This window comes from Bos grunniens, chromosome 9, assembly GCF_055505025.1.
Source record: "Bos grunniens cultivar Pamir isolate PY7600 chromosome 9, Bosgru_T2T1.0, whole genome shotgun sequence".
Lineage (NCBI taxonomy): Eukaryota > Metazoa > Chordata > Mammalia > Artiodactyla > Bovidae > Bos > Bos grunniens.
This window is the reverse complement of record NC_141173.1, coordinates 75,528,411-75,554,949: the sequence shown is the minus strand read 5'-3', so window position 1 is coordinate 75,554,949 and position 26,539 is coordinate 75,528,411. Positions and strand designations below refer to the sequence as shown.

At 41.8% G+C, this 26,539-nt stretch overlaps 2 protein-coding genes across 15 annotated transcripts in view; both read left to right on the top strand.

Moving 5' to 3' along the window:
* The window catches only part of MAP3K5 (mitogen-activated protein kinase kinase kinase 5), a 231,858-nt gene extending 216,763 nt beyond the window's left edge, over positions 1-15,095 (top strand). Inside the window, exons 26-30 of the mRNA XM_086318002.1 lie at positions 3,348-3,591; positions 10,746-10,858; positions 11,832-11,944; positions 13,447-13,523; positions 14,317-15,095. Of these exons, the coding sequence (XP_086174128.1) occupies positions 3,348-3,591; positions 10,746-10,858; positions 11,832-11,944; positions 13,447-13,523; positions 14,317-14,377 (608 nt within the window). The 3' untranslated portion in view covers positions 14,378-15,095. The remainder of the gene's footprint in view (positions 1-3,347; positions 3,592-10,745; positions 10,859-11,831; positions 11,945-13,446; positions 13,524-14,316) is intronic.
* A 5,411-nt stretch (positions 15,096-20,506) lies between these two features.
* MAP7 (microtubule associated protein 7) overlaps positions 20,507-26,539 on the top strand; it is a 179,311-nt gene continuing 173,278 nt past the window's right edge. For all 14 annotated transcript variants that reach the window (XM_086318036.1, XM_086318034.1, XM_086318033.1 and 11 more), the window contains exon 1: positions 20,507-20,593. In XM_086318036.1, the coding sequence (XP_086174162.1) occupies positions 20,527-20,593 (67 nt within the window). In that variant the 5' untranslated portion in view covers positions 20,507-20,526. The remainder of the gene's footprint in view (positions 20,594-26,539) is intronic.

Sequence of the window (26,539 nt, the reverse complement as noted above, 5' to 3'; positions counted from 1 at the left end):
TCTTAGCCACTGGATCACCAGGGAAGTCCTCTTATTTTTAAAGATCTTTTTTTCACTATTTTGTTCCCTTATAAATAATCCTAGTAAGATAACTTCCATTCTGCCAACATTTTTTTGAAGCTGATATGGCTCAGCCCCTGTAGCAGGTTTATGTAAATTAAACACCTGATTTTGAGTTACACCTACAACTAACACACAGAATGAAGACAAAAGGGCTTCCCTGGTGGCTCAGACAGTAAAGAGTCTGCCCCCAATGCAGGAAACCCGGGTTCTAGATCCCCTGGAGAAGGAAATGGCAACCCACTCCAGTGTTCTTGCTTGAGAAATCCCATGGACGAAGGAGCCTGGCAGGCTATGGTCTATGGTGTCGCAAAGAGTCAGATACAACTGAGTGACTAGCACAGAGAATACTATAGATGAACTAGGAAATAGAATTTTGGAAGGAGAAAGGCGGTAATGCAGACAGCCAGAATAGAGGTGGAGTTTGGCTAACCTTAAGAGATAAAAGGTAAGGATGTGGAGAAATTAGAACTTTTGTACACTATTGGTGAGACTATAAAATGGTGCAGCCACTATGGAAAACCAATACGTGGCTTCTCAAAAAATAAAAATTACCATATGTTCTTTAGGGTATATATTCAAAAGAATTGAAAGCAGGATCTCAAATAGATAATTGCACACCCAAGTTCACGGCAGCATTATTCACAATAGTAAAGAAGTAGAAGCAATGCAAGTGTCCATTGATAGATGAATGGATAAACAAAGTGTGGTATATGCAAACAATGGAGTACTATACAGCCTTCAAAAAGAAGGAAAGTCTGACACATGCAACAGCATGCATGAAATTTAAGGACATTATACCATACACGGGTCAATAAGGCAAAGACCAAACAGTTCCCTGGAGGATTTGGCAATGAATTGGCCCTTTGGCTGCACTGCTGTAGCAGCCATGTTAGAGTAGTGGGAGGGGTCTTCCATCACTCCCACTAGCGCCCTCCCCCAGCACAGGGGCTCTTCAACTATGGTTCATGGACTCTCAGAATTGGCTTCAGGGAGCCAGTGAGCCTTCAAGAAACAGGGAAAATGCTGTCTGAATGTGCTTCTCTTCTGCATGGCTCTCATCAGATTCTCGGTGGGTTCTGTGATCTAATGAAAGCTCCACATGCCCATAATGAGATATCACCCCAGACTTGTGGGAATGGCTAGCATTAAAAAGAATACAAATAACAAATGTTGGCAAGGATGTGGAGAAAAAAGAACCCTCCTCCACTGCTAGCGGGAATGTAAACTGTTGCAGCTCCTGCAGAAGACAGTATAGAGATGGCTCAAAAAACTAAAAATACCATATGACCCCGCAGCTTCATTCCTGGGTATATATCAAAAAGAAACAAAAGCACTAATTTGAAAAAATACATTTGTTCCAATGTTCATAGCACCATTATTTACAGTTGCCAAGTTACGGAAACCACCTAAGTGTCCTTCAACACATACATGACCAAAGAAGATGTGGTATGTGTGTGTAAATGTGTGTCTATGATGGAATACTACTCAGCCATTAAAAAGAATGAAATTTTGCTCTTTGCAGCAACATGACATGAATGGACTTGAAGAACATTATGCTGAAGTGAAAAAGTCAGAGAAAGACAAATACTGGGTGATACCGTTTATATGTGGGATCTAACAAAGACAATAAACCAGTGAATAAACACTGATACAGAGAACAAATGAGTGTTTACTAGTGGGGAGAGGGAATGGGAAAGGGGCAGTACAGGGGTACAGGGAAAATAAGGGTCATTCTAGGATTATATGAAATCGTGTGTGACACTGAGGAAACCAGAAGGGAAAGAGACACGTGTACCCCAGTGTTCATCGCAGCACTGTTTATAATAGCCAGGACATGGAAGCAACCTAGATGCCCATCAGCAGATGAATGGATAAGAAAGCTGTGGTACATATACACAATGGAGTATTACTCAGCCATTAAAAAGAAAACATTTGAATCTGTTCTAATGAGGTGGATGAAACTGGAGCCTATTATACAGAGTGAAGTAAGCCAGAAAGAAAAACACCAATACAGTATACTAACGCATATATATGGAATTTAGTAAGATGCTAACAATAACCCTGTGTACGAGACAGCAAAAGAGACACCGATGTATAGATCAGTCTTATGGACTCTGTGGGAGAGGGAGAGGGTGGGGAGATTTGGGAGAATAGCATTGAAACATGTATAATATCATGTATGAAATGAGTCGCCAGTCCAGGTTCGATGCACGGTATTGGATGCTTGGGGCTGGTGCACTGGGACGACCCAGAGGGAGGGTAGGGGAGGGAGGAGGGAGGAGGGTTCAGGATGGGGAACGCGGGTATACCTGTGGCGGATTCATTTCGGTATTTGGCAAAACTAATACAATATTGTAAAGTTTAAAAATAAAATAAAATTTAAAAAAAAAAAGAAATATTGTGTGAAACTTTTGAAAATTATAAAGAATTATAGAATTTAAAGAATGTTTCTTTGAAAATAAAAGTTTCATGTGTCATAGCATATGGAGCCAAGATCCAATATTTCTGTTACCCTGATTTTACTTATATTATGAATTTAATTCCTTTTGGGGGGGCCATTTTGAGAACCTAATCACAATGTATAATAGTTTTTCCCATCAAAACGTAGCATCCCAATTCTGAAGTGACCTGCAGATGAACTCATGGCCTGCAGTCTGTTTAAACTGGAGACTTGTAACTTTTGCACTTTAAATCTTAGTGGTGAGTCAGTAGGTTAGGGTAGGACACACACTAAAAATTAACCTAATAGTCAAAAAGTCAAAAGCAGATTGGCCTACTAGAGTGAATATAAAGAATGTGTGTGTATTTTCAGTACTCGCCCCTCCCACCCCCACACATTTTGAATGTTACAAGCAAAAAGCAGTCTGTCTTCTTACTCTTATTTATACAATCTCTCTATATCTCACTTTCCTCATTTCTAAGTGAGTTAATAGTTGACAGAATCAAAACTATGAATTTTAATTGTATAAACAAATTTTCATATTCTTAACAGGTTTTTACACAATTGCCTATCTGATTTTAACAGATTTCCCACGTATCTTATGTGCTGTGTGAACATTTCTCTTCTGTTTGAGTTAGATCATTCTGAGTTTACATATCTTATGATTTTTGCAAATTTGCTGGAAGAACAAATCTGAAATAATGTGCAGAAATCCATCCTCACTTTTGGAAAAGCAGTTGGGAATACATCTTATTGATAGCAGGGGAGATGACATTCATGTCTTAAGAAATTAAGGCCATCATTCTTATTTCATTAAGATTGTTGTTGATCATATGCTTAACAGAACTGAGGCCGCATTTCAGCCTTGCATCTGAGAGTGATACTGCCGATCAAGAAGACTTGGATGCAGAAGGTGACCATGACGAACGGCCTTCAAATCAAACTGTCCGAAGACCTCATGCCGTCCTTGAAGACGCGGTGGCCACCTCAGGGGTGAGCACGCTCAGTTCTACTGTATCCCATGACTCCCAGAGTGCTCACCGATCACTGAATGTACAGCTTGGAAGGATGAAAATAGAAACAAATAGGTAAGGCCTATTCCAATGTGGGTGGGTTTCTTTTTTCTTACTTTTATATAAGTGCATGTGCTTGGAGTCTACTTTAAAGATTGGTCCACAGAATATACATAAGGTAATCCCTTTTTCCCATTCATATAAACTTGATTTCATTCTTTATTAAAATGAGAGATTCATTTTAGCCTCTTTAGTCAAATACGTTTTCTGCTTCTCCCAATTCAGTCCTTCAGCATTTCTTCTTTGATCACTGCACTAAGATTTTCTGAGTAACTTAGTTGTAACCTCATAGACTGTTTGGGATGCAGGCTCAGAGCAACATGTACCATCCAGTAGATAGCTGAAAGACAAGAAGAGAGTCTGTGATCTTGAGACCCGTGACTTGGAATATCAGGTTCTTTCAGGAGAGGAAGAGCTCTGTTCTTAAGGAGATAAAATTAATGGTTCAAAAGTTTTTAGTTTTAGAACCTTGAAACGATGATCCATTGACCACATTTATGATTTTATTTTTAATATGCTGTATCATATCTGGAGTTTAATTTTTCCTTGTGAATTTGATAACACAGAACTCACATGATCAGGTTATTAAGTGAACAGGAAATATGTTCTTGTGCTTCACAAGATGTTGACACAGTTCAAGGTCTGAATCTTTATGATTTATAGCTTCCTGTGCTGGTTACCGTTGACATGTGGGCAACTGACTTTATGACTTTGGGTTGACAGGGAAAACTTTTTTATTATTTATATTTTTGGAGTGAATCAATAAACATTGTTCAAATATTTAGAAACCTTAGTTGAAAATCCAAGTTATTCACCAGGGAGATAAAAATATTTTATTTCTGGTCATAAGTTTGGGTTCTTAATAAGTTTAAATACCAAGCTTGTATGAGTAGTACCAACCAACCTCATCCTATATTTAGAAACTTGAATTTTAGTTGCACGATTCAGTAAATCCATACTTAGCTTCTACAGTTTATATACAGAAATGTTTCTGAATAAAGGGAAAGTGGGTTTCTTGTTTCTGTATCCTGGATTTAAAAAAAAAAAATATTGATTGATTTATTTGGCAAAATCAGGTCTCAGTTGCCACACATGGAATCTTTGTTGGGTCACACGGGATCTCTCGTTGCGATGCATGGCCTCAGTAGTGGTGGTGTGCGAACTCTCTAGCTTAGTAGCCCCACTACATGTGGGATCTTAGTTCCCTTACCAGGTTTCAAACCCATGTCCCCTGCATTGCAAGCAGATTCTTAACCACTGCACCAACAGGGAAGTTCCGTTATCCCAGTCTTGTCCTCTGAAACCCACCTCTTTACTTCCCACTTATTACTTAGTGGAAAAGAATTGGAGTCTTTGCTAAGACTTCATTTAAATCTTCATGTCCTTCATTTCCTCCTCTTCTCAAGCAGTATGGGCTTCCTCATAGCTCAGTTGGTAAAAAATCCACCTGCAATGCAGGAGACCCTGGTTCAATTCCTGGGTCAGGAAGATCCACTGGAGAAGGGATAGGATACCCATTCCAGTATTCTTGGGCTTCCCTTGTGGCTCAGCTGATAAAGAATCCGCCTGCAGTGTGGGAGACGTGGGTTCAATCTCTGGGTTGGGAAGATCCCCTGGAGAAGGGAAAGGCTACCCACTCCAGTATTCTGGCCTGGAGAATTCCATGGACTGCAAAGAGTCGGACATGACTGAGCAACTTTCAGTTTCACTCAGGCAATAGTCCCATTATGAGTCTCCATCCATTAGAGCAGATGTTGACTTTAGTCACTTCTCTTTAATTTACTCTCTGGCACCCAGTCCTGAATGGAGTTGTGTTTTTATACCCTTCTCTGATTTCTGGAAGAGGAGAGTGCACTCATGACTGTTTAGGTCCCGCCACCCAGCTCTGCCCACGGCTTCCAGACAGTAAAGCTACTTTATTTACCAGTGAGCCAGTACATTTGCTCCTCTGGCTCCTGAACCTTCTGTGTACTTACCCTGGCTTGTGTCAATAGAACATGCCTCTCCTAGGTGCAGCCTCTTCCTTCTGTGCTCAGCCCATGTGCATTACCCTGACTCACCACCCCCAGGGGCCCCCATCTGTCCACCGTGCTTGCTCCACCCATGGTCCTTGGGGACTGCCCTTCCCCGGCTGCTTTCTTCACATCTCTTTTCTGAGGGTGTCAGACAGCTGAGGGCCTGCTCCCCACATCTGCCCACAGGAATTACCATGTCTTTATTATGTTAGGATGTTGTTGCAGTTCTTACAAAGCCCACTCATTTATGTTTTCTATGTATTTACACGCACATGTGTGAAATCTCTATGGTTACTGGCTTCCTTTTTTTCTTTTTCTAGTAGAATCTCCCACAGCTCCTCCATCAGCCCTAGAAAAGTGAGACAGGGCACAGCATTCACTTCACGTAGGGATCTAAAGAAAGGGCGGCTGTGTTAGGATAGGTGCCAACAAGGGCTGGTCATGTCTACACCAGTCCTTGTAATTGTCAGTTGAATATTACTTGATATACAGATGTACATATATTGCAAAGTAAACTTGAGGAAATGTTAATGTGTTTTTAGGAAAGGGTGTAATCCTCAGGTCAGAAATTGTAAGCTTATATTTAGGATTCAGTTCAGTTAGGATAATCACTGATGAATATCTATCCAGCTCTTGATTAATAGATCATCAATAATATTAAATAGCAGAAAGTAACAAAATAGCTTTAGGAAGCATGTTTTACTTAAATATAAAGTATGTGCTTACCTAAAATGTTCTGAAAATCATTCATTTCACATAAGGAATTGGGACAATAACGCAGAGGTAGTTAAAATCTAACTCAGGAGGAGCTGACTTGTTATCTGATTTCCCTTTCCTGCAATTCTGGAATTACCCACCAACCCAGCTCCCCACCCTCACCTATCTGAGTTAAAAAATTGACCTCATGGCTGATCCTTGCCAAATTTGTCTGGCACAGAGAGACAGTCAATTGCCTTGGTTTCAAAGGATTTCCCTATTAACAGAAGACAAAGTAAAAACAAAACTGATGGACTGGATATGTCCTAAAAATAAATAATTTTGAAGGCTGGAATTGGGACAAATGAGGTGGCTTGTCGGTACTTTGCTTCCAACGTTAAGTTCTGGCTTTTAGGATAAAAAGGAAATACATAGTCTAAATGCGTGTGTGCTAAGTTGCTTCAGTCACGTCCAACTCTGTCACCCTATGGACCATAGCCTGCCAGGCTCCTCTGTCCATGGAATTCTTCAGGCAAGAATATTGGAGTGGGTTGCCATGCCCTCTTCCAGGGGATCTTTCTGACCCAGGGTCTCCTGTGGCTCCTGCATTGCAGGCAGACTCTTTATGGCTGAGTCACCGGGGAAGCCCATAACCTAGATATACGTATTAAATTCTAGAAAATTTCACTGTGTGTTCTTTGAGAAAAGCAGTAAGAATACTGCAGTATGAATACTATTACTATTCATACTATAAATTAGCATGAACGACAAAAATATACACCAGATCAAAAATTGCCAAATTAAAAGTGCATACTGAACTTGCTGGAACTTTCTCTGAATACCATTTGTGTTGGAGTATATAAGTCTCCCTTAATCCTCTCGTTCCTTTCTTCTTTCATTTCCTACTGCTTAATCCATTTAAGTGTGTGCTGTTTACTCCACTGCTGCTGCTGCTGCTAAGTCACATCAGTCATGTCCGACTCTGTGCGACCCCAGAGATGGCAGCCCACCAGGCTCCCCCATCCCTGGGATTCTCCAGGCAAGAACACTGGAGTGGGTTGCCATTTCCTTCTCCAATGCATGAAAGTGAAAAGTGAAAGTTAAGTTACTCAGTCGTGTCTGACTCCCAGCAACCCCATGGACTGCAGCCTACCAGGCTCCTCCATCCATGAGATTTTCCAGGCAAGAGTACTGGAGTGGGTTGCCATTACCTTCTCCACAGTTGTCTTTAAACAAGCTGTCTTCCTGTAACCACTGTCTCTGTCTGCCTCCCATTGTTTTTTTTTTGTCTCACCTACTCACCTACTTTGCCAACAAAGGTCCGTCTAGTCAAAGCTATGGTTTTTCCAGTGCTCATGTATGGATGTGAAAGTTGGACTATAAAAAAAGCTAAGTGCCAAAGAATTGATGTTTTTGAGCTGTGGTGTTGGAAAAGACTCTTGAGAGTCCCTTGGACTGCAAGGAGATCAAACCAGTTAGTCCTAAAGGAAATCAGTTCTGAATATTCATTGGAAGAACTGATGCTGAAACTGAGACTCCAGTACTTTGGCCACCTGATTCAAAGAACTGACTCACTGGAAAAGACCCTGATGCTGGGAAAGATTGAAGGCGGGAGGAGAAGGGGACAACAGAGGATGAGATGGTTGGATGGTATCACTGACTCAACAGACATGAGTTTTAGTAAACTCCAGGAGTTGGTGATGGACAGGGAGGCCTGGCGTGCTGCAGTCCACGGGATCACGAAGAGTCGGACACGACTGAACAACCGAAGTGAACTGAACTCTACCTCAATCCTTCTTCTACCTGATAGCCTCCCATGTCTCTGTCCTGTGGGAAAGGGGTGGAACCTGGGGGTCAGGGAGACAAACCCTAATGAACCCTGGGAAGCTTCTTGTCCAGTGCCTGAGGCTGTAGCAGAGAACAGACAGCCCTTCTTAAAGGCCAGACACTGTGTTTGGCATTCTACCTATGTGGATTCTCATCAATGATTACAGTAATCCTTTCAGAAAGTTCTACTCTTCCTTTTCACAAATGAGAAAACTGAAGCCCAGAGGCATTCAGTCATTTGTCAAGGTTAACACAGAAGCTTATGGCTGAACCAGGATACAATCCCAGGGCTGTCTCCAGTTGGACTGTGCTGCCTTCAGACCATGTCAACTGAAGCAGAAGCAAGCTTTTGGAATGGAATCTGGTCCTGAGTTAAATCTATCAATACTCAGAAAGTAAAACAAATAGAGCTTGTTAAGAGCCATGAAACAATGTACCTTGATAATCTTATACATAATTATATTTGTTGTTCTGTCACTCAGTCATGTCCTACTCTTTGCAACCCCATGGACTGCAGCACGCCAAGCTTCCCTGTCCTTCACCATCTCCTGGAGTTTGCTCAAACGCATGCCTGTTGAGTCAGTGATGCCATCTAACTGTCTCATCCTCTATCATCCCCTTTTCCTCCTGCCTTCAGTTATTCCCAGCATCAGGGTATTTTCAAATGAGTCAGCTCTTTGCATCAGGTGGTTAAAGTATTGGAGTTTCAGCTTCAGTATCAGTCCTTCCAATGAATATTCAGGGTTGATTTCCTTTAGGATTGACTGGTTTGATTTCCATGCAGTCCAAGGGATGCTCAAGAGTCACCACAGTTCAAAAGCATCAATTCTTTGGTGTTCAGTCTTCTTTATGGTCCAACTCTCACATCCATACATGACTACTGGAAAAACCATAGCTTTGGCTATATGGATTCTTTTGGTGGCTCAGACGGTAAAGAGTCTGCCTGCAATGCAGGAGACCTGAGTTCAATCCCTGGGTCGGGAAGATCTCCTGGAGAAGGAAATGGCAACCCACTCCAGTATTCTTGCCTGGAAAATCCTATGGACAGAGGAGTCTGGGGGGCTACAGTCCACAGGGTCACAAAGAGTCAGACACGACTGATGAACTTCACTTTCACTTTGTCAGCAAAGTAATGTCTCTGCTTTTTAATATGCTGTCTAAATTTGTCATAGCTTTTCTTCCAAGGAGCAAGCATCTTTTAATTTCATGGCTGCAGTTATGATCCGCAGTGATTTTTGGAGCCCAAGAAAATAAAGTCTGTCACTGTTTCCATTGTTTCCCCATCTATCTTGCTGCTGCTAAGTCACTTCAGTCGTGTCCAACTCTGTGCGACCCCATTGACGGCAGCCCACCAGGCTCCCCCGTCCCTGGGATTCTCCAGGCAAGAACACTGGAGTGGGTTGCCATTTCCTTCTCCAATGCATGAAAGTGAAAAGTGAAAGTGAAAAGTGAAAGTGAAGTCGCTCAGTTGTATCCGACTCTTCGCGACCCCATGGACTGCAGCCTACCAGGCTCCTCCATCCATGGGATTTTCCAGGCAAGAGTACCAGAGTGGGGTGCCATCTATCTTAAAGTATTACAATTCTGAATTCAAGTTATTCAAAGATAGTTTTCTAAAAACTCAGAACATCTGTCTTCACAACTTCGAATATTTTCCCAGTAATGGGAATGGTGATTGGGTTACCACTTGGCTGTCAGTTGTGCAGTGAACCTTTCATGGGTAAGAACCATGTAACATAATACTTCTTATTTCTTTGGAGCATGTATGAGATACCAATGGGGAACTGAACGTACCAGGAACACAGCTGTGGTTTTCCTCAGTTCATTGCTCCCCTTAGAAGGCAGAAAAATAACAGTAACAAACACAACAACCCAAGCAATCTTCATTAACATTTACTGAGGACTGATTATGTGCCAGGTACTATTGCTGACCTCCCCTATAGTTGTGAAGTGAAAGAGTTAGTCGCTCAGTCATATCCAATGCTTTGCGACCACATGGACTGTAACCCACCAGGCTCCTCCGTCCATGGAATTCTCCAGGCAAGAATACTGGAGTGGGTTGCCATTCCCTTCTCCAGGGGATCTTTCTGACCCAGGGATCAAACCCGGGTCTCCTGCATTGCAGGCGGATTCTTTACTGTCTGGACCACCAAGGAAGAGTTACTTCTCAAATTTTCATAGTTTAAAAGAAAGTAAGTACCTTTCTTCTTTGCATTCATTGCCTATTGTATTACCCGTGTTGACCAACTTTTTTAATGAGGGGCTATGCAGGTAAACACCATATATTAATTTGTTTGCCATTATGGTCATAAAAAGAAACAGAACAACATCTCTGAAGAGTCTGTCAGCCAATTAGGGGTGCAAGTTTTAAATTCTTGTCTGGAAGCACACTTTCTAGAACTTTGCTACTCAACTTGGACGTCTGTGGATCTGGGAGCTTATTACATATGCAGAAACTCAGAGCTCGCTACCCATCCCTGCTCCCCAGCCAGCTGCTGGATCAGAATCTGCATTTCAATAAAACCCCAGGATGTCTGTGTTCATTATAGCTTGAGAACCCTTGTCTAGAAGGTCATTCTGTGGCTGCTCCCACTTCATTATCCTGTCAACCAATATAATTTCCTTCTGCAGATTACTGGAAGAATTGGTTCAGAAAGAGAAAGAATTACAAGCACTCCTTCATCAAGCTATTGAAGAGAAAGACCAAGAAATTAAACACCTGAAGCTTAAGTCCCAACCAATAGGTGAATAGCAGAAAATTTTAAAGTAATACTGTTCAACCAAACTGCCACAGAAAACTAGAAAGCCAACAGGCAAACTTTATATCATGGCTTATTCAGCATCTGTCACTTGTACCACAACTACAGGCAGAGATTGCTGTACAAAAATTTCCAATTCTTAATTGTAGCCAACCATTATTTCTTACAAGTACAGTAAAAATGATTCATAATTATCTTTTCCTGAGATTATATATTATTGAGGTGAATAGGGATCTCCACTTTTTTGTCTTTATTTCTTTTTAAGGATTTCACAGTGAAATTACTAGAATAATATAATACTATTTTTGTCATTTTGTATTTGTATTCTATGTATTCTAGTGTTTTATAATTTGACAAGGCTTAAGTGGAATAAAGATAAAGCAATAGCAAGTCATAAGTTGAATATACTTTAATAAAATGTTTTGTCAATTATATCTCAGGTTTTTTTTTTTTTAAGTCATAGATTGGAACTTTAAAGAAATCTATTCTGTGAGAAATTGGGGATGAAGGATAATCTTTAGGCAATCTTATTTAGCCCATTTAGAGGAAAATAAAAATCATTATTTTTTGTTCAGATATATGGTCCTTCCATATTACTGCAACTAGTGGAAAAAGAGATTATTATATGGTTCTCTGCTAAGTATGCTCTTCTTTGTTGCCTGAAAAACACACAGTACGATTTTGATGCATCATTTTATTCTAAGAGGCTATAAAATTGATACGAAACCACAAGGTGGAAGTATCATTAATTATTGTTAGTGACTCTCCACTGACTAGTATATTAAGCAGCCTTAAAGAGTTTGATTTATATTATCTTGTAGACTGCCAATCTCAATGGTTTCTATTAATTATACTGTGATGGAGAAAAGTCTGCTAAAGTATCAGTAAATGTTGACTATCAAATGACCTCTGAAGCTAAGAATGTCCCTTCTTCTCCCCCACCCCAATTCTGTTCTAGATGTTCCTGGGTTGCCTGGGTGTCACTCCAGTTCTCCTGGCACAAACACTGAAGATTCGGAACTTACTGACTGGCTGAGAGAGAACGGAGCCGATGAAGACACTATAAGTCGGGTAAAGAAAACATTCTATGAGACAAACATTTTTTCACTTGTTTCCTAATGCTGAGTGCCTACTATGTGCCAGGCACCGGGGAGACACTGGTGAGAAACTGACCCAGCCCTGCCTTCCTGAGGCTCACAGACTAGGGTAGGCAGACAATAATCAAAGAATTCCACATGTACAAATATAATTATGTCCTGGTCAAGTCTGTAAAGGAAAGATTATCAGGTATTAGGAGACAGAGGGAGGGAGAAGTTGGGGAAGGTTCTTTGAAAAGATGATTGGCGAGCTGGAGTCTAAAGGAATACTTAGGAATAAACTGTATGTCTGTTCTGGGATGGGGGAAAGACAAAAAGGGAAAACCATTCAGAGTGGAGGACAGAGACAGTGAGGCAGACAAATGCTCTGTGGTCCAGAACCCATAAGGATTTTTATGCTGTTTAATGGAAAATAAAGAAGAACAGGAAAAATCAAGACAAGAACTAAAAGGAAAAAGTTCTTCTGCTTCTCATTCTTTCTCTCGTTTTTTAACTCTTAAATTCTCATGTGACATTCTTAGACTCCACTGGGCAGCAGCTATTTATTGCTACTTCATAAAATAGACTAGTTAGTGAACTTATATCAGAAATAAACACTTTCTATACAAACTATATTATACAGGGAACTTTTGTAGTTAGCATGAATAGATTTCTTTATGTTGTAAGATCACATATATGTGCAGTAAGAGGTTATATTTTTTTTATTTTATAGAAATAAATAGTTTATATAAATAGGAAATATATTATTTATTTTAATACAATATTATGTTGATTTCAGTTTTATATTTAAATTTTTTAAATGACTAAAAGATGAATTTCTCTTGGCTTGATAAATTATTAGATCACTTAATAAAATTTAAGAGTCTCCTTAGAAATCTGCAAGCAAATTACAAAAATCAAAAGGATTTTCTCACCTTTGGGAAAAATTTATCCAATCAAATTTTCCAAAATATTTTCCCCTCTAACTTAGACTCAAATAAAAATTAAGGAGTAGTCATTGATGACACACTAAATCACTGACCTTTTTGAAAGATTTAAAATTAAAAGCTTCACTTAAATTCAGGATTCTGATTTTGTAGTAAGTATACGAAAGTTTTCCGAAATTAAGTGTAAACAACACATTTTACCCACTGGGAAAAAATTAAGCTACAAAGTACTAAACCTTTTAAATACAAACATTATCTTATAAGCAGCAGATGTAATTACAAGCAAGTTTTATCTATTCATCAGAAGACCAATCAGAAGTACTGTGTTCCTTGTCATCTTTCTGCTCCTAAAAGTCGTATGGATGTAATTCCTTGTAATTATTTTGTAATGGGGGGGCTTTTTTCTAATAATTCCAAAAGATTCTGTCTTTACTGAATTTCCTTTTAGATTTATTTTTCATTATTGCCAATGTTTACATTATGGATAGTTTGCTACTTATGGAAGTGCATAAGACATCTTACTTTTGTGTGTATTTTACTTTCTCCACAGTTTTTGGCTGAGGATTATTCATTAATGGATGTTCTCTACTATGTTACACGTGATGATTTAAAATGCCTGAGACTAAGGTACCACTTTTCTTTCTGTTCAGTCTCATCATGATGGAAAGAGCACTGGGCTGAGATCAAGAAGCCTGGGGCCCTTCCCAGCTGATTGCTAACTAGCTCTAACTAGCTGGGCTGAGATCAAGAAGCCTGGGGCCCTTCCCAGCTGATTGCTAACTAGCTCTAACTAGCTCTCCGGTCTTGGGTAGAGTACTTGAGTTCTCAGCTGCTCTGAGTAACCTGAGTTGCTTGGACCAGGCTATTATTGGGAGCACTAATAACCAATATGTGCATATTAGGAAATGCAAATCAGCCAGAAGAATTTCTTGATAACATATCAGATTAAGACCATGCAGATATCTTAAAGCTGATATTTTAAACCAAATGCTCTAATTTGGTTCATGATCATATCATACTTATTAAAAATACCATGATGAGGTGCTGATTTGCCATCCAAATAACATGGTATAATCTAAACACAGTTTCTTACAAAAATTTGTTGTCTCTGTCAGGCCAAGCATGTCTATATATAATAGATATAACTATTACTCCTATCCACCTCTAGAAAGACATTTCAAAAGTGCTGAAAATCTAAAATGATGCTTTGGGCTCTGGTTGTCTGTGGGAGTGGAGAGTGAAAGGCATGTGGAGGGGTGAAGAGAAAATATATACAAAAAGAATACATCAGGACTGACAAGCCTTTGGGATCTTCATGTTCTGATCAGAGCTGCTGAAAACTAAGAAGTCACTTTCATATTGCAAGGGCGCTGTTTCAAGTGAAGCCATCTCTTCACCATGTTCTTGTGTCTTTACACAGGGGCGGGATGCTGTGCACACTGTGGAAAGCCATCACTGACTTCCGAGACAAACAGGCTTGACTGTCACTCAGTTTGTTTCCAACTTCCCATGGAGATTCTAAAAATGAATATAGACCTGATTTTCTGTTAGGGGAGGGAAGAATCAAAGGGACAGGAGAAAGAAGCTGCACTTTAAATCCAGTATTTGTTTACTCGTGTTAAAAAAAAGAATAGATGAAATACACTGAAATTTCCTAACTGTTTCTGTTTCTATGATTCATGAGGACTCTTTATAAAGACTCTCAAAATAATCCCAAACACTGTGATGTTTGGGATTATTTTGGTCTGAACATTTTTATGGAAATATTTTTAATTCAGCAGCTATAATAACTCAGCCAAATGTTTATTTCACACGAAACAGACAGAACATTTCATGTGATTGTGCATCACTGGAACAAAACCAAAATGTGACCATAACTTTTTAGGCTTATGTATGTTTGTATTATACCCTGATCATCTGAGTAGAAGTGCGTGATTTGGATTATTGTATAAAGTTTATGGGTTTTTTTTTTAAGTGTGCAGAATCTGAGAGCAGTGGTTTTTACTTACCTGTATTAATTGTAATATTAACTCTATTTTGTAACTTAAGTTTCTGGTCTAGAGTACATTCGTTGGAGTCATTTATGTACTACTGAACTGTACCAGTTGCACCTGCCTGAATCCTAGTAATGTTAGCTTGTTCTAAAGCTATCCCTTGTGTCATATTTACTCTACAAAGTAAAAAAGACTCTCAAAATACTGTTTTGATAAATTCTAAAGCATTTGTATTTTGTTTTGGCAATCTAGATAATTACTGTGTCGAAATTCTAACTGTTCCTTCAGCTCTCACATTAAATAGAATCTGTCTTCTCTTCAAGTATTCAAATAGCAACTTGATGTCCACATCATTCCTTGGGGCTACTGAGTGGTAAGAGAGAGAGGGCATGGAAAACAGAATAAAAGAAACTCAGTGGCTTTTTCTCAAGACCCCAAGTTACCTTGGATGACTACTGTGTATCTCAAGGGATCTGCAAATAGCACCCCACTGGGGAACACTGCATTTTCTGTCTCCTTAATTTTAGTTCTCATATTTGAGGTGAATATTTTTATATTAAGCTAGATATATATTATATTTTATGACTGCCCACATGAATAGGATGAAGTCTGAAGCTCCTAGATGGATGAATGACATAAACAACTTTCTTAAATACAGAGGAACTTGTTTATTATGCAATATAGAAATAACAGAGCTGATCTTGTATCATGATTTGATCCATATAGAACAGTCTTTAATAAAACAGGTAGTCATCTTTATTTTTATGTGAAAATCAGCATACAGTATATGTTTTACATATTGCATTAGAGTATGCAAAAGTTCTCACCAGTATGTTCCTATTTGATACTTGCAACAACACAGCTGCATTTTTTTCTTCCGTCGCAATCCTGGGAACAGTCCTGTGTCCTATGGAGAAATCTCGAAGGAGGTGAGGTATAAATGAAATCATAAATCATTTCACTCACACTTAAAGACAGGAGAACTTGTTTATCAAGCCACAGTTCATATCCCCACCTGTAATGGTTAAGTGCTTCTTTTAAAACCATATATGTATATATATATATATACACACACATACACACACATATCAAGCTACCTATCTTGAGCCACCTCTTTAATGATGTAATCTCCTCTTGGGATCTCCCTCCTACCCTATGTAGTAGTAGTGCTCAGTAACTCAGCCCTGTCCAACTCTTTTGTGACCCCATAAACTGCAGGCCACAGGCTCCTCTGTCCATGGGATTATCCCAGAAAGAATAGAATACTGGAGTGGGTTACCATTTCCTACCCTGTGTCTATGGGCAAATGTTTCTCTATACCTATATATGATTCATAATATATTCCTAGACTAGCATCCTTGAGGTTTTTTCAGAATTCTGGGCCTTAGTCACAAAAGAAGGCAATTCCATTATAGCTCAATTTCCATGAAAGTTTTGCACTGAAAGGCCTTTGGCATCGATCAAGGCCAGTGATTCTCAACCCAGCTTCATGTTAACATGATCTGGACACTTAAAAATATATATTGATACCACCATCTCAGAGAAACTGTTGTTACTGGTTTGGGGTAGGGCCCAGAGGTCTTTTTACAAAGCTCTACAGATAATTTAAGGCTTCCTTGGTGGCTCAGTGGTAAAGAATCTGCCTTCAGTGTAGGAGATGCAGGTTCAATTCCTGGGTTGGGAAGACCCCCTGGAGAAGGAAATGGCAACCCGCTCCTGTATTCTTGCATGGTAAATCTCTTGGCTAGAGGAGCCTGGCGGGTTACAGTCATGGGCTTGCAAAAGAATCAGACATGACTTAGCAACTAAACAACAACAGATAATTTAACAATAGAAACAACAGTACATGCAGTAAGCACTATAGTTGCATTGAACTGCCAGAGAGGGTCAAGAGAGGCTTTACAGCAAAGTGAAGGTCCAGAGCTGAGCCTAGAAAAATTTTTGTAACAAAATAGATTCACATGGGTGCCAGGGGCAGACTCAAAAATAGATCCAATGTTTCTTTTAAACCACAGTCTGACCTCTTCCTCCTAGTTCTGTTATTGCATATTGTGTTTCTTTCATTCCCAAGCTATTACATGACACAGTTTGGCAAAGAGGAATTAACTGTGAACCCACTCGAAGGCCTACTGTGTGTGAGGTGCTGTAGCAGCAGGAGAGAGAGACACGAAGCTCATCAGGTTCAGAATGCAGGCACGTGTGTCATTGAGGACATCTGCAGCCTGTCAACAAATCAAATAATTGATGGCTCCAGACTTTATGGACACCTACAGAGAAAGAGAAGACGAAGCCCCTGCCACCAAGTCATTCGTATCAGATTGAAGAGGCAGATGTGCAGTAACAAACTACATCTGGTCTATGTTAAAGGCTGGACAAGTTACAAGTACAGAAGACCGTGGAGAAGTTCAGAGGACCAGATTGCCAAGAGACCCAGGGCAGGTGGAATAAGTCTCACTGAGTTGGTGGACCTCAACCTGGGCCTTGGAAAAAAGAAGTATTAAATTACTTAGGACTGGAGAAGTCATTCTGGCAAACAGCTCCAAGAACAAAGGCAGAAAGAGATTTTCAAGGTGTTCTAGAGAAAGTGAACAACTTGCATATTGCACTAAAGCACACACAAATTTTAACTCATTTTAACTCTTACTTGGCTGGAAATATGAATTACAGAGTTGAAAAGTGGAAATGGGATAGGAGAGCTCAGGATGTAATTGGGGGATGGTCAGGGAGGGAAGTGAAGTTAGTATTTAGTTATGTAGAAATGGGGAATCTAAGTTTTCTGAGCAAGGTGTGTGTGTGTGTTAGAAGATTAACTTGGTAAAGTTGTGTTGGGTAAATCAGAGGGAATGGAAATTGGACAGAGCAGTTCAGAAACTGTTTAAGATGTGAATGAGGGTCTAGTGGAAGCTACAGAGCGATACGAAGTGAGAGAGTGGAATTAAAACAATGAATTGACAAAATTTTGGAACCCTGATTTGGGCAGTGATGAAGATGTTGAACCTACATGAGTAGGAGAATTCAAAAATAGGCAAGTTTGGAGCGGGGTGCTGGTCTGGGGACCTGTTGAATTAATGTCAGGGCATCCTGCTAGAATGTGCATGAAAAGAGAACATGCTAGAGTGTCCAGAGACCCTTGAGGATGTATTGGTGGAAGTCAGGACTGAAGTCAGGGTATAGATTCTCGATTTAGGAGTCATTTGGATGGAGATAACAGTAGATGAGGGCTGTCAGCAATAGAATGGAGATAGAAAGGTTATGGCCTAAGATTTGGGGAGGAGGCAGGTTTGGGGACAAGTTGAGAAGGAGGAAGAATTTAAGTCCACAGAACAGACAAAAGAACTGACCACAGAGGAGTGAGAAACATCAGGCCAGCGGGGTAAGCCAAGAGGAAAACAGTCAGGCTTGAGTGCTGCAGAAAGTCTAGGGGAATACAGATCAAAATAATGGAATTTGATTTTGTGACCAAGAAAGCTTTTATAGACAGGTAAGAAAGACCACAGCCAGTTAAACAAAGATAATAAGCTGATGGCGGCACAAAGTCCACATATTCATCCCCTTTGGTGAACAAAATATATGACGAGATTTGGCAGGGTGGGAAGTCAAAGGATGAAATTTTCAGAATCAGAGAGCCCTGAATGTATTTGTCGGGGCAGAGCCCCTTGAGTGGGGAGGCGTTTGGGGAGTAGGGATAAGGGAGAGATGAGGTTTCAGAGGAGGCAGGAGGGGGAGTGAGTGGCCTGAGGACATCCAGCTCCTCCCCTGGAAAAGGGAGTCAGGATGATTCGGCAAAGTTTTGAGTTGGATATGGGCACTCAGGACAGATGGCTTCTGTGTTCTCAGTAAAGTACAACATGAAATACAATGTGGTGGGGTGACATTTAACAGATGTCACCCTTCCCGCAGTCACCCAATAGTCCACTCTGTTACAAACACTGCATGGGCTCTGGAATACAGAGTCTGTACAGGGCCTAAGTGCAGAATTTTGGTGTGTTTCTTGTTGCATTTATTTTTGTGTAACTTGTGACAAACTGAAACCTAAGTTATCAAAAGAATGGGAGAAGGAATGAGCACAGACAGAAATAAAAACCAAACACACATACAAATAAACACACCAATAAGTCTTCACTTTGGGGAGGGGAGGAAGTCAAAGAAAGAACTCATTGGTTCACTTAAGTAAATAGTATAGCAGAAGATTGAAAACAAACGGCCTCCTTTTCCTAAGGAAGATTCTTGATTCTTTTTCTTTCAAAGAATTCAGAGTCTTTCTGATGTTCAAAGGAAAGTGTCTTAAACCCTGGTGACTTAATTTACTAAAAAATACCTTTGGTTGGACCCAAGCTGAGGTCTAAAACCACCACCTGATGCTTAATTTTCATTGATTAGAAGGGCGCTAAGTGATCTGAATGTGATTTAGGAAGGTCACACTGCCAAATGATCAGTTTGCCTAGTCTGCTATAGAAATGGCACCGAGGGAAAATCCATAACTACAAACCGCAGCACGTGTCCCTTAATGAAAACCTCTACCTAATCAGCCAATGACCCAGTAAACCAAATAAAACCAGTCCATTCCTGGGCTCAGAGTGGCAGGATGTGCATGCAAGGATGGTGAGAGTTGTCACCCTACCAAGAAATCCAACACTGTTCTCAGACACGCTTGGGCTCCCCTAGATTCTGCTGAAGTCCTTAAGAGGATTTTAAACTGTTGGGAGCTTGTGACTTGTGTTCAGCCAACCAAGGCTGTGGGACTGCATCTCTGTGTAACCAGGTAGAACTGATCTCTGCTCCATTTTGTTCCTTTATGTTTCCATTTATACAGGCTACTTTTTTTCCCCCCCTCAGCATTTGTTGCTTAACGTTTATTTGCGAGAAGAAATTGATGTCTCTGCAGCTAATAATCTGTTTCTTAAAAAAGAAAGAAATTGTTGCCTACTGCTTTTTCCCCTGGTCTCCCGGAGGCAGCCACGAGTCACAAGGTAAGCTGCTAATCGGAAGTCAAGAATAAGAAAAGCTACATCATTGGGCACAAAGTTGTGTGCCCTAGGGAACATCAGATACAGAAGCCTGGTGAAAAGACAGGTCGTCGGCAGTTATGTGCTAAAACGCAGATGAAGACTAGGCCGCTGAGTCGAATCCAGCCCGTGTAGTCCGGCTTTCCACGTGGCATGATAGTCTTCGGCGGCTGTCACCATGAACCCCAGCCCTGGCGAGTCTAACATTGATCAGGCTGCCTCGGAGCTCAGAGAGGGATAGAGCCTTGCGGATGCTCTCGCCTCATTTCGACGGATCCTCAGAGCGTCCCAGTTCCTAGCGCCACCAAGTGTCCCCGAACCCCCTGCAGACCTCGAGGAGCCGGGCAGCCGGGACCAGAAGCTCGCAGCCCAGGTTGCCTGACTCCGCCCACTGCTCTGGTTGCGGAAACCCAGCCGCGTCAGCCGGAGCGGCTGCCACGCCGTACCTGCCCACGAGGGGGCGCGCCGGGTGCAGGCCGCCGCGGGCTAGCGAGCGCTCGCTCCCTCCTTCCTCCGCCCTTCCCTGACGGCGCTCACCTGTCTGGGCCGCGGGCCGGGAGGCGGGGGGCCGGCGGGAGCCAAGCCGAGGAAGAGGGCGGAGCGGCTCTCCGGGCGCGTCATCGGAGCACCATGGCGGACCTGGGAGCGGGCGGCGACAGCCACACGGGCGGCGATGGCGTCGCGCAGAGCGAAACAGGTGACTGAGCTGCGGGGGCAGGTGGGGGTCGGGCGGGCGCGGGCGGGAGGGCGGCCAGCGGGGCTGCGGGGCTCGCGTGGGGCCGGCGCTCCCATCCCCCGCCCGGCCGCGGCCCGGAACGGCCGGCTCGGAGCGCGCTGGCTCTCCGCCCTCCGCCGCCGCGCGTCGATCGCGCGGCCCCGGCGCCCAAGTTCGCTGGCGCCCGGCCGCAGCCAGGGCCGCCCCTCTCGCGCTCCAGCTCGACTTCCCCCAACAGGTGGAAGCGCGCCAGGGAGCGCGGGCTGGAGGAGGAAATAGGGAGACGCCGGTCCTCCTCTCCCACCTGCCAGTCAGGGTCTAATTCGGTTGAATGGGGAAATCCTGTTCCCCCAACCAAACCACCAGCCGGAAAATCCTTGTCCAGGTGCGGCTCACAGGATTATCCTTTTCTGCGCAAACCTTTTCGCTTTAACTGGCGCGCCGGGTGCCGGGGTCGCCCGACACGGCGGACGCAGCCCAGCGCTCCGGAGCGATTGTCCTGGGGTCCGCAGTTACGACGTTGGTCACGAGAAGACTGAGATCGGGGGGTTGGGAAGCAGGGGGCTGCTTTCGGGATGGTGGAGGCCTGCGGGTGCTGGTGGGGATCTCAGAGATTTGCTAACTTGAAAGGATCCTCAACAGTTCATGTTTTCAGTCAGTGCACCAACCATAGGTGGGAACATCGTCTCGGCCCCTCCGAAAGCGGTACAGAGGAACCCCCCTCCCTCCACTTCCAAGCCGCGATTGGGGGCAGGAGCTCACATCCCTGAGAGCATTAAGTCTCCCCCGCCCCCCTCGATTCCCGCCCCTCGAGATCATTTCTTCTTGCAGATCCACCTCTCTTTTCTAGTCCCCTCTTCTATTCTTGGCCAGTAAACTGTTTCTGGTACCTTCCTACACTTGGGGGCGGTGAGGCAGATTCTTATTTTTAAAAAGCCGTGCCAATTGCAGGCTCCCCAATTAAGTTGAGTTTTCTGCTTACACATAATCGGAAACAATTGTCACCTAAATTTGAGACTCCCTCCGCCCTCAAAAGAGAGGTATTGACTTAGAAGGTGTGCTTCTATTAATGCGACAGGTCCGGGAAAGCTGTAACCGTATTTGCAAATGATGAATCTTTTCAGCGACGTAGAGTTGGGGCACCTAAAGTCTGAAGACTTAATACCTGAGATTAAGACAAGGAATCTTGAACTTGTTTACTTTGAAGTCACGCTACTTCCTGAAGGGTGGTTTATTTTGTCTTACTGTGTTTGAAAGATTGGCAGGTCATTATTTTGGTTTGGGGTGGGGAAGGGGTGGCTAAGAGGACGTGCCTTTGTAAATGCTTTAGGGAACTTGATAAACTGGGTTCTGAGGGTTAGTGCAGCAGGAGGGCAGTATCCTCATTAAGAATATAAACGGTTTGGTGCCTAATCTGCACAAAGGAAAAAACAACAGCAACAACAACAAAAAAACTGCTTCTGAAGCAAAATTGTTCCAGTGAGTTAATACACACGTTTTATGCTAAAAATAATAAATAAGCATTTCCTAGAATTTGCACATGAACAAGATTTTCAGATGTTAGTGAATTACAAACTAGTTTTATTCAGTGCTCAGGCATGTTTACCAAGGAACTGGTCATGCTTCTAACAATTAACATACAAATCAACCATGTGGCTGTCAGTGAACTATTTTCTTTATGAAAAGGGCAATTTAACCATCTCCTTCATAGAAAACAATTCTTTCACATCTCTGCCTGGAAACTTCAGTTTCCAAAGGACAAGTTTTATATATAGTCTTTTGAATAACTGTAGTTTAGTTGATAAAGATGGAGAAGGAAATGGCAACCCACTCCAGTATTCTTGCCTGGAGAATCCCAGGGACAGGGGAGCCTGGTGGGCTGCTGTCTATGGGGTCGCACAGAGTCAGACACAACTGAAGTGACTTGGCAGCAGCAGCAGTTGATAAAGAATCTGCCTGCAATGCAGGAGACCAGGGTTTGATCCCTGGGCTGGGAAGATCCCCCCAGAGAAGGAAATGGCTACCCACTCCAATATTCTTGCCTGGAGAATCCCATGGACAGAGGAGCCTGACAGCCTACGGTTTATGGGATCACAAGCGTTGGACATGACTTAGTGACTAAACCACCATAGTTTAACTAAGCTTATTTCTGGCTCACATCTTTTTCCTATTTTTCTACCCCTGGATTACTGTTATGGCTTTTCATGGTCAGAATACCTTTGTGATTAGGTGCCAAAGAAAGAAGAAAGGTGAAAAAAATATATTTAAATCTGGGTGCCAGTTGTTTGAGGATTGTAACAACTTAGGAAGTTTTTCATATATTTAAAATATGTGACCTATACCTGAATATCAAACTTCAGTGTAGTACTTTTCTTCTTGTGGATGTATTTAATATTAACATACAAATGCTGCAAGTTTTTTTTTTTTAATAATTACAGGATTATATTGAGGTGGGTTTTGGGGGATGGGGTGGGAATTTCTGTCTTTTATTACCATCAAGAGGAGAACATTGCCACCTTAAAGGGCAACATTTGTTGAAGGATTCATTTTATTCCCTTTTAGATCAGGTTATTAGGTTATTGGGCTTCCCTGGTGGCTCCGATGGTGAGGAATCCACCTGCAATGCAGGAGACCTGGGTTTGATTCCTGGGTTGGGAAGATCCTCTGGAGGAGGGCATGGCAACCCACTCCAGAATTCTTGCCTGAAGAATTCCACGGACAGAGGAGCCTGGCAGGCTACAGTCCATCGGGTCGCAAAGATTTGGACGTGACTGAGTGACTTGAGCAGGTACAGCACATTAGGTTATTAGGAGGTAGAGCCCATTCTTAAATGTCTTAGTTTTTCTGTCCCTGAAAAGACTGTGGTCCAACTTTAGGGCAATTTAGATTAGAATCTCAGGTGATTATAAAAGTAACACCTGTAATGTGTTCATTATTATGTGTGTGTGTGTGTGTGTGTGTATCAAAGATGGGTTGAAACTGGCAGTATACCATCTATAAAATGCGACTTTCTAAAGAATATTGAAAAGTAGAATATAAAAATCATATTTCTTTCAGCATTCAGAACTGTATTTCTGTCAGCATATATTTATTTTCTACTCAAAAGTAGTCAAGTCACATTCTTTATGATGAATTTTTTATTTTTTCTTTAAAACGAACCATTCTTTCCACTTGTGTTGCCATAACCAATCGTAGGCAAGAACTGAGCAAAATAATTGACTTGGAAACAAGTTTTCAGTTTCACCACTAGAGGATGTCAAGTCTATTCAGGTTATTTTGTGTAACAGATTGAAATTCACGAAATTGCCTCTGCCCAGGCTTTGTGTATTTAATTTTATACTAGTGCTCAAGAACTGTGAAAGTGAGTGTGCAGAGCTAATTTGTCAATTTAATAACTTCCTTAAAAAAAGCCTATTGAGTTAAAACCAAATCTAGAGCTGCTCTTGACTAATCCGTGAGAGCACACTTTCATACACTGGGGATAAGTTAATACCGATGACTTGTGAAATCTGTTGACACTCCTTTGGGGGAAATCACTTAGAACCTGGAATTGGGCTTTTTCTCTCTTTAGCAGGCAGCGCTGTGGAAAAACATTGACCTTTTGTGTGATCTTGTTCATGACTCTTCACTGTGTTTTTTCCAAATTATAAAGTGGTATTTAAGATCTTACATTTCAGGGTCTGCAAATAAAAATTGTTAGGTGGGGTTCAGATGGCATTAAACTCATCCATTTTGAAATTCACATCCTAGAGCTAGTAATGCCTCATTCGGGTGAATAGATAACTTTTCCCGTGTTATATTTTAGTTAATATAGTTATACATCTTGCTAAGCAGAAGGGAAGTATTATTAGACTAGGCCTTTAGGCTCAGGAGCCTGCATTTAATTGATGCGTTAGTTAGGCATGTGTGTGAATCACTAATTTACATTGGCATGTGCTGTAAAAAAGAATTCTAACATCTTCATCTCCTGGGGCATGAAAAATAATCATTTGAAAGGGTTTTTTTGGCTGTATTGAGTCTGCACTGTTGCATGTAGGCCACTGTCTAGCTGTGGTGCCACAGGCTTCTCACTGAGGTGGCTTCTCTTGTGGAGCACAGGCTCTAGGCTGCATGGGCTTCAGTAGCTGTGACTTGCGGACCCTAGAACATGCAGGCTTCAGTAGTCGTGGCACACAAGTTTAGTTGCTCCGTGGCATGTGGGATCTTCCCGGACCAGGGATCGAACTCATGTCCCCTGCACTGGCAGGTGGATTCTTATCCATTGAGCCACCAGGGAAGTCCCTGGGGCTATTTTTTTTTTTAACTCAAGTCTATTAATATGAATTGAAAATATTAAGGTTTAGAATAATTTAAGCAAGAAATATGTACCTTCTCAAAAACATAATAGTGACTGAAAGGTTGATAAAGACATGATCCTTAGATTACAAAAGAAAAACAAAACCCACAAGCAAATAATTACAGGGTTATGAGGAGTTCAGTGAAGAAAGAATTACTTCTAAGCTGTGGCCTTTCATCAGGGAGGATGTACTGGGTATAGTAATTAACTTAAACTTTTAAAATAGGTAAATGGCATATAAAGTTGAATGAAGGGAGGAGAGAAAAATAAAGGTGCAGATGTGGAAAAAAGCAAAATTTGGGTCCTATTGAGTCATGTGAAGTTCAGCGTGAAAGAATCTAGTAGACGGATTAGGAATGAAGGCACGTTGAGGCCATATTGTTGAGTGATCAAGCTCAGAGGTTAGTCCATGATTCTGCAGGCAATGAGAAACTGTTGATGACTCCTAAGGATAACATATCTTGATAAAGTGTGATAAATTAGGTAATTCTCTATCTGTGGATCTTGAAAGCTTCATTAGCAAGGTCTGGCACAAGTGCTCAGCTGTGCATTTTGGAAGTCTACGGTCCCTTTATCAAGGAAAGCCATTCCCTTGATTGAATTTTGCTGCTTTGGGAAGGGTATCAGGGGCAAGGGGAGGAGGGAGTTTATGAGAACATACATGTAGTCAGTCAGATCAGCCAAATCTCTGGCGATCAGGAGGGGAATTGGTATTCTACCCATGTGATCCTCATTGAAGTAGTGTTGTAGAGTAGGGGAGGCACTTAAGAAGAACGCATGCGGTGATGTACAGACCAGCTTTGAAGTTCCTGAAGGAACCTCCTGGGCAGGCGCTGGGCTGGCACTATGGCATGGCAGTGAAAGTGGGAAGAGAATGATTTAATTCAAGATTCTATAGAGGCATGTGTCCAAGGATGCAGGTAAAACATTGACATTTAAGGTTATACTCCAAGTTTGAGTTGGATTCATTTGTTTAAGGGCGGCAGGAATATAGTCATGAGGAGGACCAGGTTTTGGTGGGAGAACTAGACAAACCTCTGCTTTAAACACAGAGGTTTGAGCTGCAAGGGAGAGATGCAAGTAAAATGTTTAATGGACACCTAGAAGGGTGGGAATAAGGAGAAAATGAAGGTTCGGACTCTGGGCAGATTCATTCCATAAGGAGAATGGAATGGAGGCCTTGAAAATGAGGAGGGTTCTGCAAGGAAAACTGAAAGGGGGTGAGACGACACTTCAAGGACAGGAGGTGGAAAACCAGAAAGTAGGAGAAGCATAACTGAGCAGTGCTGAACCAGCCAAGGGAGAGGGATGAGCCGGTCAAGGATTCAGACACTGAAAAGAAAAGAGAGCACTTGGCGCTGTTACTGAGTAGTCACTGACCACCCCCAGAGTTGGGGCATTTCAGAGTGGGGGACATAGCAGATTATGTGATTAATAGACTAGCAGTTGAAAAGTAAAAATAGCCAATTTAAAAGACTCTCCATAAAATACACTGGTGAAAAGAAAAAGTGTAAAATCCTTGAAATTTTTCTTATTAAAACTTTTGAATATGCACACAGCTTATTGTTTTGGGGGTGTGTGTGATTCATTGA